The sequence below is a fragment of the Neovison vison genome, chromosome 4 (genome assembly GCF_020171115.1).
Source record: "Neovison vison isolate M4711 chromosome 4, ASM_NN_V1, whole genome shotgun sequence".
NCBI lineage: Eukaryota > Metazoa > Chordata > Mammalia > Carnivora > Mustelidae > Neogale > Neogale vison.
Genome location: NC_058094.1, coordinates 146,130,809 through 146,144,243, shown reverse-complemented (window position 1 = coordinate 146,144,243; position 13,435 = coordinate 146,130,809). Strand labels below are relative to the sequence as shown.

Sequence of the window (13,435 nt, the reverse complement as noted above, 5' to 3'; positions counted from 1 at the left end):
GCTCAGTCAGTTAAGCGTCTGCCTTCGGCTCGGGTCATGATCCAGGGTCCTTGAATCTAGTCTGACATCAGGCTCCCTGATAGCAGAGTCTGCTTCTCCTTCTCCCTCTGCCCCTCCCCCCTGCTTCTGCACGCACTCTCTCTCTCATGAATAAATAAAATCCTGAAAAAAAATTTTTTTTGACATCAAGTCTTAACCTAAAACATAAGATTATATATATTTAAGCCAAACACAATCAAATGAGGACTATGTTCAAAATACATAACTTCTGGAATGGCCAGATTTTTTTTTTTTAAGATTTTATTTATTTGACAGAGAGGGAGATTGCAAGTAGGCAGAGAGGCAGGCAGAGACAGAGGGGGAAGCAAGCTCCCTGCAGAGCAGAGAGCCGGATGCAGGGCTTGATCCCAGGACCCCGAGATCATGACCTGAGCCAAAGGCATATAACCCACTGAGCCACCCAGGCGTCCCTGGAATGACCAGATGTTTATTCTGCTTACTGGCATTTATTTAAATGCCTCTTTCCATCCCATTTTTAATCTTTGACCTTCATGTTAAAAATGGGTTAGAATCCTAGTTAAATTTTGTTCAATTAAAGATTTTCATTTGAGGGGCGCCTGGGTGGCTGAGTGGGTTAAAGCCTCTGCCTTCGGCTCAGGTCATGATCCCAGGGTCCTGGGATCAAGCCCCGCATCAGGCTCTCTGCTCAGTGGGGAGCCTGCTTCTTCCTCTCTCTCTGCCTGCCTCTCTGCCTACTTGTGCTCTCTCTCTGTCAAATAAATAAATAAAATCCCAAAAAAATTTTTTTTCATTTGAGTATCAGGTGATGATTACATTTTTGAGGAATACAAAAATAAAATTTAACCCCAGAGGGCTTTTGAAGAAAATTTAAAATTTAAATATTCCCTAGCAACACTCAAAAATGTTAAGGCAGGGGAAAAAAGAAGGAATAGAGGAAGGAAAGAAGTTAAAAAGAAAAAACCCTAAATATTTTATTAATCCTATTTGATATAAAATAAAAATTGACATTCACAGAAACACACCTTAAAGCTACAAAAGGGGCAAAGCCTGGCTGGCTCAGTGAGTAGAGTATGTGACTCTTGATCTTGGGGTTGTGACTTTAAGCCTATGTTGGACATACTGTTTAAAAAAATAATTTTTTTAAAAAGCTGTAAGAAATAGTGCATTGAAAATGAATACTACAGAACGAGCAAGAGAAGCAAATCTACATACAATGAGACAACCTAATGTTTTTCAAATCTGTAATAAGGGCTATGTTTTATTTACCTCTATATCCTCCATAGTATTGAACACAACGTCTTTGAAATAGTAGTGGTAGTAACAACAATTAACACCAGTTTTAATGAAAACTAACATTAACTGAGCACTTGCTATTTGTAGGACACACATAGTTCTAGGAACTTTACAAAGGTTAATTTATTTTTTACAAGTTATTAATATTTTTCAGTTGAAAAAACTGAGGCACAATGAAATTAAGTAACTGAACCCAAAACCCATAGACAGTAAATGACTGAATTTTAATCTGGGCAGTTCGGCTCCAGACTCAATATCCTTAAAAAATATCCACTATAAAATAAAATTTCCATTTAGGCATAAATATTTACTGAACTGATTATACTTACACCTAGAATAAATATAAAAGGCAATGAGGATTCTGTATTTGGAAAAGTCAACCCGAGATGAGTTTCCATTCTAAATCTAGGTGTCAATTCACATAGAACAAGGGATGGTAACATGTTTACTTTTCTGCCTCACAAATTATCTCAACGTAATATACATCATTTATACCTTTTCCAGTTCCATTACCTTTTTTCTTACATAGTAAAGCTATTTCTAAAGAAGTAACATAATGAAACACATGCTATAATTTACTACAATTTACCCTTAAGTTGGAAAATAATAACAGATCAACTGAATATAATGCTATATAAAAATTATTCTTACCCCAGCTTTTAGTAAATTCCACGTATAATCTATGGCACAAATGGCACCTGTTCTTCCACAGCCTGCACTATAAATATAAAGTTTGAAAGAACAATTTGGTTTTTGTCATAAAATAACTACAAATAAATGTGGATAAACATGTTAATTTTTAGTAGCAAAAAAAATCATTTAAGAAACCTGACAATATTCTACTATTTTAGTAAACAAATCATAACTTAAAGTATATGCATGGCAAACATCTTAAACATTAGTATTTACATCTTGTTTTTATTTAATTTAGGGAACTTCTAACATTCGGAAAACACCTAAGTGATTCACAGAATATCTAGTAGCTTTTAATTTGGAAATATAATTCTATCTCAGAAAATCCAGTCTAGCCAACATAATAACTTGAAGAGAGAAATTTATTTTACATCCAATATGGCTCTGGTGCCTTAGAGGAGGAAACAATACACCGTTTCAATCTGCAAAAGGTAGAGAAAAGATGAGGAATACCAAAGCCCTAGAAATTGGTTTGAACACTAGCAGTGATTTCAGCAGAAGAACAAAGATGAGTGACGCACTCATCTCCTAAAGAACTAAGAGAACCCAGAGAATGTAAAGTGAAATTCTGCAGGGTTTTTTTTAAAAAACATGAAAAAAGTACATTAGAGCAACTGCTCTCAACTAGAGGGAGATAGGAGACGTGCATCTCAGGATTGGGAATCACTGTGAGTAATTGAAGACATTACTGACATCACCAGAATAGTTTTTAGATAGAAAAAAAGTTGGGTAGCATTTTAATGCATATTTTGGAACCTTTAGAAATATCAATAGTTTGTCAAACATGTCATCTAAGATTTCCTGATAAAATAAATCTATAAGCAACTTAGTATAATTTTTAAAAAGCTCTTAATAATCCATAATATTAATTTTTAACTGTTGATACATTTATCAATTCCTCACATCAAAACATTTCTAGATTACTGCATTGAGTTACTAGGGGTTAAATGACATATATTTAAAATCTGACGGTTAAAAGTGTGACTAAAGGGGCGCCGGGGTGGCTCAGTGGGTTAAGCCGCTGCCTTCGGCTCAGGTCATGATCTCAGGGTCCTGGGATCGAGTCCCGCATCGGGCTCTCTGCTCAGCAGGGAGCCTGTTTCCCTCTCTTTCTCTGCCTGCCTCTCCATCTACTTGTGATTTCTCTCTGTCAAATAAATAAATAAAATCTTTAAAAAAAAAAAAAAGTGTGACTAAAGTCACATAAAGATATACACAACCAGACTGATTAAATACACTGCCAAAATTCAAAAACAGATCTGAGTATATGTATGTATTACATAATGGTGGAGTCTCCCATGAAAGGGTAAAAATTAGACCATTCAATAAATGATACAGGGAATGTAAGCCTAACAAGAGCAAAACCTGGATTCGTACCTCATACCTTAATCATAAAAAAAATTCCAGATGGATTAGGTTTACAAAAAAACCTATAGAAGTGCTAAAAAGATAGTTTATGTATTACTATTACAGAAGGACTCCCTAAGCATCTCAATGGATGGAACTCATAAATGACGATTCACAACTCTGACCTCATAACAACTTAAAATATCTGTGGCAAAAGATTGGCAGAATAAAAACCACTTAAGGGACGCCTGGGTGGCTCAGTTGGTTAAGCAGCTGCCTTCGGCTCAGGTCATGATCTCAGCGTCCTGGGATCGAGTCCCACATCGGGCTCCTTGCTCGGCAGGGAGCCTGCTTCTCCCTCTGCCTCTGCCTGCCTCTCTGTCTGCCTGTGCTCGCTCTCTCTCCCTCTCTCTCTGACAAATAAATAAATAAAATCTTTAAAAAAAAAAAAAAAAGAAACCACTTAAAAACCATGCTACTGACAGCAAGACTAAAAGTTAACAACCTCAATATATAAAGATAAATGAAGAATTTATAACATAATTGTTAAGAGATAAATGCCTGCTATGAAATAACTGGCGAAGTATACAAACAAGCAATTGACAAAAGAATATAAACAACCAAGAAAAAAAAGGGAGCCTGGGTAGCTCAGTTGGTTAAGCAACTGCCTTCAGCTCAGGTCATGATCCTGGAGTCCGTGGATTGAGTCCTGCATCGGGCTCCCTGCTTGACAGGGAGTCTGCTTCTCCCTCTGACCCTCCCCGCCTTCATGCTCTCTCTTACTCTCTCTCAAATAAATAAATCAAATCTTTAAAAAAAAAAAAAAAAAAAGGTAGCCTGTCATGCCAGCATTAAATCAAACAAGATAACAGTATTAGGGAGAGTACAGGAACACAGCCACCCCACAAACTAATTATAATTAACATCAGCTTTATGGGTAACAAAATTTAAAATATGTATTAAAAGCATGAAAAAGTTCATGGTCTTTTACTTAGAAATTACATTTGCTTGTATCTATCCCAATGAAGTAATTACAGATGTGCTCAAAGATTGCACCATGAAAAGAACCACTTGGACATTTAAACTATTGTTTAAAATAGATGAAAAAGGGGATGCCAGGGTGGCTCAGTCTGTTAAGCATCTGCCTTTGGCTCGGGTCATGATCCCAGGGTCCTGAATCAAGCCCCACATCGGACTCCCTGCTTAGTGGGGAGTCTGCTTCCCCCTTTGCCTGTTGCTCCCCGCCTGCTTGTGCACTCTCACTCTCTCTGACAAATAAATAAAATATTTTAAAATAAATAAATTTTTAAACAGTTAAAATAAAATAGATGAAAAAGGATGGGGAGGGGTAGTAAATGCCAAGGAATGAAAGTTAAATATAAAATATAGGGCAGTCATAATTCATTGCAGAAAGAACAGTTACATGATTTAGGAAAAAAATGTACACAATTATATTACGTGGGGAAACATTCTTTAAATACTAAGCACACATACACTGTGTGGACACAAACTGAAGGACTGAAATTTTATACTGAAATTTTAACAATGAGCACCTCTACTGGAATTATAAGTGACTTCTTCCTTTTATGTATGTGTTTTCTAAGTCACTACAGTTAAAATACTATTTGGGGCTATTTAAAAATATTAAATGGTCTACTTCATTTTTTAAATGAAAACCTTCCTATCAAATTGGATTTATGAACTATGTACACTGGGCAACACAGAACAAAAAATGATTGTGATGAATCTGTGAAGAAGTCAAGTCAAAGCAATTTCTATAATTAGATTTTTCTCTTCTTAAAACAGTCAACTACTTAATTAAATCGTCAACTAACCACTGAATTAACTATAGAAAAATATTTTTTAATTAACCAAGTTATCAACTGATTACCACATGTCCATCAACATGTCACATAAATAAATAGCAGCCTTTCCAACTCACTAATAAGCATTACAATCAGACCTACTGGATAAGAAAAACTATCTTTGGTATTCTGTCTCCATTAAAAAAATCTCTGAACTCTTTAACCAGTTAATTTCTGAGTCTCAGAAATTTCATTCACTCTTTATAGCAAATGTGAATTCAAATACAAGTCACTTAAAGAAACTGATAGCAGTTTTCTGAAACATGTACTATATTTCTAAGTCTTTTAGAAGAAATGTAACGTAAATTAAAAATTAAGAAAAACTGCCTCAGGATTCAGATAGGTTTTACTATTTGGAAACCAATATAATGACCTATCTCACTTGGCAATCCTATAAATTAGGTTTTAAAATATCAAACATCACCCATATTATAATGCCACTTATATTTCAAAGTATTTAAATATTTAGAAAATTCTTTTGTACCTGCAATGAATACAAATAGGCACATCTTCATGTTCTTGGTATTTCCTCATTAAGCTTATCATGTCCAGAATAGAATCAAATGATGTGGGAACATCATGGTCTGGCCAGTTCACATAATGAAATTGATATAGCCTACGCGATTCCTTCAAGAATAACAGAAATTCAGCAGTTATAAAAAGATATTACACATTTTAAAGCATACAGAAAAGCTACACATCTCACTTGACTGTCATTTATAAGATATTTATGTGGTATTTAACAATGCTTTAAAAAAAGAAATGATAACTACATTTATTGACTCTCATATACCAAGTATTGATATAAGGGCTTTACATATAAAAATTATTTATTCTCCACATGATGGTATGAGGAAGGTACTGTTAATACTATATCCACATTTTATAGGTAAGGAAATCAAGACAGAAAGATTAAATAACTTGCCTAATATTTCACATCAAGTGACAAATGCGGGATCTGAACCCAGGCATCTCCAGAGTATGCACTTTAACCCTTACACTATGCATATTCTTTAAGTAATTCACAGTAAATGTTTGAGCAATATAGACTTGTATTCAAATCTATTGTAATTAGAGGACTAACAGAATGTTTAAACTGAAAAAGAAAATTAGAAACTAACATGTCTAACCCCAATCCATTTCCTTATTTTAGATCAACGTATGTCTCAAAGTATGGAGTGCTGGAACCATGTCTACTTGTAAACCAGAAGGTAGGAGGTATAACTTTGTTTACGAATGTAATAGTTGAGGAAGACTGATGCACTTGATGGCTATGTTTAATTTTTCATAATGCTTTCAAAAATTAAAATAAAAATATAGAGATCGAGGGAGAAGCCAATAGCATTCTCTAATGTCCATCAGATTTTCTTTGATTTCTTCCTAGAAAATTAACATTTTTATATTGATCTGACACACTGAAGCCAAAGGCCTCAAATAAGAAAAATATATATCTAAATGAAAACTTAGCTTTGATGGTGGTTTGTTTCTAAAAAAGTTGTAAACTAGCAAAAGTGGGTAATAATTTTGTAAACAATGCTATAATCTGCTAACTGTAATAGAGGAAAAATATTTGCAGCAAAGAACCAAATATTCCAAGTATAGTAAATTTAATTTAGGAAAATTGTTTTAAAAGTTAAAATTTATATTACTTTATCTAATTGGATAAGCTTACAGCTAAAAATAATAAAACGTTACACTCTGATTTTCTTCTTTATTATCTTATGTAAGAGAAATAATTAACAAATTTCCTTAACTATGCAAGATAAGATGGCATACAATTTATATGTCTTCTCTTTAAAAACTATCCTTAGAAACCATCTCTAAATGGAAAATACTTACATTTTGAAATTCAAGTAAGAGTGTCCTAATGAAGTAGTCTGTTCTTGCTTGCTCAGCTTCCTAAAATAAAGGGAAACACTTGTGAGTCAGTGAGAACACTGAAACAAAGACAAACACACCAAAACAAATAACCTTGTATTCAAAACCCACAATATAAAATTAACCATTAAAACTCCAGGTATACCTGGTCATTACAAAAACAACCATTCTAGGGCACCTGGGTGGCTCAGTCAGTTAAGCATCAGACTCTTGATTTTGGCTCAAGTCATGATCTCAAGAGTTGTGAAATCAAGACCTGCAACAGACTGTGGGCTGGGTGTAGAGCTGGGTGTAAGATTCTCTCTCTCCCTCTGCCTTCCCCTCCCACCCCATGCTCTCTCTGTCCAAAACAAATAAAAACCATTCTAAAAGTCACCAAGTTGTTTATCTAAGTTCTACTTACAGTTTAAGAACAAAAATTCAGAAGTGTCTGTTAACCAATTACTTAACCAGGAGTCTGTCATGCATGGTTGCAAAGTTACAGCCAACCCCAGAATTATGTAACAGAAATAATACAAAATGTACAATGTTCAGTACCCACTACCACGTTCAACTCTTATCTTTCCCTAAAGCTTGATTTACCCTACCTGACACTCACCTCTCAGTTCACTGGATGTAGACTTGGGAAGGAAGAATATGCGCTCATAAAATTTCAAATTACTATTCTGGTTGATGACAATATAACCACTTTAAAAGTCTCTTACTATCATTTGTCAAAGTATCAGAATAAAGCCACTGTATGTTTGTCCCTTAGGAAACTATTCTTACTGCTTTGTAAACAAAACCATATATAATCTAGGGCAGTGACTGTCAAGAATAGGATATGGTGTTTTTTAATAAAAAGAATATTCAATAATATTCCTGCTTTAATTTTTTAAGTCACAGCAGTTCATTTTGAACTTTTCAAATAACATTAAGAGAAAGTTTATGTTTTTACTTTCAACCAACAAAAAAAACGAGTACGGGTGAAAACACTGATCCCAAAATTTTTCTTTTTAAAAAATTTGATTTTATTATTATTTTTTAAGTAATCTCTACACCCAATGTGGGGTTTGAATTTATAATCCTAAAATCAAAAGTTGCATACTCCACCAAATGAGCCTGCCAGGAGCCCCTAGACTTAACTTTTTCTTCCTAAGAAGGGCTAGATAGCAAATATTTTTGGCAATGTGGACCATAAAGTCTTTGTCTACTAAACTTTGCTATTGTGATAAGCAAATATATAAATTAATGGACATGGTTGTATTCTATTAAATATCTACAAAACAAGCAGCAGGTTACACTGACCTATGCATAGTGTGTCAACATCTGGTCTAAGTGGTTACATGCAGCAACATGTGACTGAGTTCCGCCTAGGTAATCCTCCCTTTCCCATCAATACTTTACCCTCTTTCTCATCTCCAAACCAAGACAGCTTCTGATACTGTCTTTTCTCAGTCTCAAAAACTGAATGTCAAGTAGTCAAGTCACTTATTATGGTCATTACCACCAACTTGCTTTCCAATTATAAACTAAATTTTTGGGGGGCACCTGGGTGGCTCAGTGAGTTAAGCCTCTACCTTCAGGTCAGGTCATGATCTCAGGGTTCTGGGATCGAGCCCCGCATTGGGCTCTCTGCTCAGTGGGGAGCCTGCTTCCCCTTCTCCCTCTGCCTGTCTCTCTGCCTACCTGTGATCTCTCTCTGTATTAAATCTAAAAAAAAAAATAAAAATAAAAAATTTTTTAGATATATTTATTTCAGAGAGAGAGAGAATATGCAGGTGGAGAGGGAGAAGAGAAAGAGAGAATTGCAAACAGACTCCCCACTGAGTGTGGGAGGCCAACTTGGGGCTCGCTGCTAGCACCCCGAGACCATGACCTGAGCTAAAAACGAAGAGTCCAGACACTTTATCGACTGAGCCACCCAGGTGCCCCTATACACTTGATTTTTGTTTACATCAGTGATAACAAATCCTGAGTTGTTGGAAATAGCCATAAGACATACAAATTACGGGATGCCTGGGTGGCTCAGTGGGTTAAGCCTCTGCCTTCAGGTCAGGTCATGATCTCAGGGTCCTGGGATCGAGTTCCGCATTGGGCTCTGCTTGGCAGGGAGCCTGCTTCTACCTCTCTCTCTGCCTACTTGTGATCTCTCTCTCTCTCCTTTATTTTAAATAAATAAAAATCTTAAAAAAAAAAAAAAAGACATACAAATTACTTTCCATTTGAAATCTTCTAAGAATTTAGAACTTAAGAATAAGAATTGTTTCTTTAGCATGGCTCAATCCCAATATTGGTAAGTCAAGGCTACTGCTAATCAAATCAAACCTCTCACAGGGCCTTTTCAAATTATCTTTTAGTTCAATTTAAGAAATCACCCAAAAAAGTCATTTCAAGTTTTTCCAAATGATAATCTATTTCTTTCTTTCCTCTAGTCATTATTTTAAATGTTGTTTACTATTCTTGAACCGCAACACTTCAGAAATTTCAACTCATTTAATTGTTGAATGTTAAGCAATATTTTTCAGTTGAAATGTAACATTTAGTAGATGCCTTGTTATATTTAAACTTACAAACGTTCAATACAACTATATTGCACAGAAAATAGGTTTCCTGAACTGTCCAGGAACCTGACATTGTAGAATACTTTATAAATTGCTGAGGAAGGAGGTGTTGCCTCACAGAAATACACAATGTGGTATGTATTATTTTTATCCATTCCAACTAACAGGAAATGCAATAGGTTTTTAAAATTATATGTTTAACCCACAGTTAATTCTAACCAGGACTTCAGAATACTGGCTACTTATTAAACCCAGGCAATTCTTCATGTTCCCGTGAATGTGTTTTTGGGTGAGATTAAGATTTAAATCAGTGGGGGCACCTGGGTGGCTCAGTGAGTTAAGTCTCTGCCTTTGGCTCGGGTCATGATCTCAGGGTCCTGGGATCGAGTCCCGCATCGGGCTCTCTGCTCAGAAGGGAGCCTGCTTCCTCCTCTCTCTCTGTCTACTTGCCTCTCTGCCTACTTGTGATCTCTCTCTGTCAAATAAATAAATAAAATCTTAAAAAAAAAAAAAAAAGGATTTAAATCAGTGGACTTTTGAGTAGAGCAGACTGGCTCTATAGGGGGTGGCCTTCATCCAATCAATTAGGGCCTGAACAGAAAGAATAAAAGGACCAGTCTTGCCCAGATGAGAGAATTCTCCAATATACTACTTTCACTGGCAACACTGGGTCTTCCTGGTTCTACACAGTCTTTAAACTGGAAACGAGTATTAGTCTTTCTGGGTCTCTAGTCTGCCTGCCTTTGGACCAGAACCACTACCCCAAAAGCTCTCCCAGTTTCGGGTTACTGGTCTTCAGACTTAAACTAAAGCATCAACTTTCCTGGGTCTCCAGTTTGGTCGACCACCCTGCGGATGTTGGACTTACCAGCCTCCATGATCCTATGAGCCAATTCCTTATAATAAATATTTTCTTTTTATATATATGCCTCTCTTACTGGTTCTATTTCTCTAGAAAACCCTAATACAGGGAAGTTATTTAATTTTCATCTATGTTGTCATAAATTTTGAGTTTGAGTAAGCAAGACAACATATTTCCTTCAGGTGATTAAGATAGATGCCATTGGGTATAATACTAAAAGCAAATTGCTGGTTCTATTCTGAAGCTCACTTGTGTTTCTCTTTTTTGCTTTTCCTTCATTATTTTTGTTTACCAATTCATTTTCTCAGTTTTCAGCTGTGTTAGTTTTAGAACTTGAATTTAGCTCATTTCCAGAGCTTATTAAATAGGTGTATATTTTAAGTTTCATAATTAATTATCTGCCATATAAGATCAATCTTTACTCCTCAGACAGCAGTTCTCAAAACCATCTTTGTATGTAATTACAAAAATTCTGGATAGCGTAACAAACATGAAAGATTAACATGATACACTAAACTTTAGTCATCAAAGGTCTTTCCCATTTCAGCTTGAAATTTTATGCCAATTACCTTGAGATTAAAAGTCACATGCTTCACTCAAAGCATAGCTAGGTTACCCTATTTTCACTTTATAGACATAAAAATTTATTATCGACTTATATACAAAGACTAACAGAAAATTAACACAATAAAGTAAAATGAAATTACACATTTATGAAGTAATTTTCAAAGCTTTTAAATTTAAAAGCAGTATAAAAACAAACACTGTTATATTTAAGAGAGACCAGGAGGAGGGGCAGGAGTGGGAGACAGAGAATTCTTAAGCAGACTCCCTGCCCAGCATGAAGCCTGACCTGGGGCTCAATCCCAAGATCCTGAAATTATGACACGGGGCCAAAATCAAGAGTTGGTTACTAACTGACTAAGCCACCCAGACACCGCCAAAAACAAACATTATTATTAATATATTAATATATATTTGTTATAATTAAGTGTACATGGAAATACTGAATGCTTGGCTTATATAAAACTGGCCTCATACCGTATTATAATTATTTATCAGTCTAGCATCCCAATTTTTCTTTTTTTTTTTTAAAGATTTTGTTTATTTGACAGACAGAGAGATCACAAGTAGGCAGGGCAGTAGGCAAAGAGAGAGGGGGAAGCATGGTTCCCTGCTGAGCAGACAGCCCAATGCGGGGCTTAATCCCAGGACTGTGAGACCATGACCATGACCTGAGCCGAAGGCAGAGGTTTAACCCACTGAGCCACCCAGGTGCCCCTACCATCTCCATTTTCTGAATAATATATACATAACTGAGTACTTACACAAGAAATTTTAAATGGTGCAAACGTTATAGGTTCTTCTCCATACAAAGGCCAATAGCGTTCACATTTTTTCTGTTGTACCAAAAAAAAAAAAAAAAAAAAAAAGCCAGTAAGTAATCCATATGGTAGTTTTTCCTGAATTTCTATAAATATTTTGTGCCCTAGTGTTCAGCTTGTTGCTCTTCCCAGAAAACAGAAAAACTGACATTAGTAGGCAAATTGTTAGAAGAGCTTAGACTTACCCAACTGTTCTTAAAGGTAAGCTACTATTTGCTTTCCAAGATTACTCATAAGAACTTTATTAATATAAATGTCTAAGCTGTTCACTGCTATCTGCTTGGTCAACAGAGTAGATTCCAAAAATCCTCCTCTAGAAAAGAAACACTACTTTAAAAAAACAAAGTGCCTGGTACAAGGAAGTCTGTTTAGTATAAAGGTTGCCAGGCAAGTTTCAATGCTTGTAAAATGACAACCTTTATAACATCTAGCTAAATTCCCATTAGGTATAAAATCTGTGGGATAGTAGAAAAGAAAACTCTACTTGCTATAAGAAGAATTTCCCAAGTTGTAACTAAGTAAGGAATATACTGGTATTTACATTCCGAGTATAAACTAATAAACAATTGACACCAAAAACTATGTGCTAAACATCATACATTGAATAATCTATAATCATATTATCACAGTCATTTCAGACACAAGGAAACTAAAGCACCAAGGTGAAAATGCTAGTAAAGTGTAGCTTTATTTGATTTCATTACTTATGTTCTTTCCATTAGGTCTTATTCTAGGTCAAAATCAAAGTCAACCTTATCAAATAAATTCGTAGGTCCTAATTCACTGACAATTTACTACTAACAAAATACTATGATCACAAAATCTTTAGCTTCAAAAATTCTGTACTCAATATGACCTTTTTTCATCAAGTATTACTACTGAAATACAAGTGGCAAATATTAACAGAATGAAAGGAGAAATGAATCCTAAACCTTAAGAGTAACTTAAAAAAACAGTAGGAGAGTGAAATTTAAATTTTCTAATACAAACAATTAATAATACTGGTACTGAAGTACATCCTGTCAATTCTTAAACAGATAACCTAATTTACTGGCTTATATATTTTCTAATCTTAGACTGTTAATTTTCTATCCAATATTATATAATACTTCTACTACTGATAAAGGATTTAATGAGGAATGACAAAAATTATTAGTTAAAATAAGGTTTCCCAATGATTTATATTACAGTATCTCACATAACTAAAAGATGCGCTACTTTGCTTTTATTGCAATATATTCTTTACTGAAAAAAATTTAACAAGAATTTTTACAACTTTTTTGCCAGAGGGGAGGTGGGTGAGGGGATGGGTGAAACAGATTTAAAAAAACTTTACTTTAACTAATCTACCACATTAGTATTAAGGAGAATTGAAATCATCACATAATTTGTTTCTAAGTCTGATGGGTGTGTCACATTTATAGAAGACACACTTGTTTTATTTAATATCTATTCTCTGTAAATATATTAGCACCTCCAACATTAAAAACTTCGTTGGTCTTGAAGCTGCAGGAGATCACAACGGTTTTAAAACTAATTTTACTTGCA

General features: G+C 34.9%; 1 protein-coding gene across 2 annotated transcripts in view; it reads right to left on the bottom strand.

Moving 5' to 3' along the window:
• The window catches only part of PTPN12 (protein tyrosine phosphatase non-receptor type 12), a 95,093-nt gene that overhangs the window by 25,411 nt on the left and 56,247 nt on the right, over positions 1-13,435 (bottom strand). For both annotated transcript variants that reach the window (XM_044245885.1, XM_044245886.1), the window contains exons 6-9: positions 11,831-11,902; positions 7,059-7,118; positions 5,704-5,846; positions 1,966-2,032 (exon numbers count right to left, since the gene is read on the bottom strand). In XM_044245885.1, the coding sequence (XP_044101820.1) occupies positions 1,966-2,032; positions 5,704-5,846; positions 7,059-7,118; positions 11,831-11,902 (342 nt within the window). The remainder of the gene's footprint in view (positions 1-1,965; positions 2,033-5,703; positions 5,847-7,058; positions 7,119-11,830; positions 11,903-13,435) is intronic.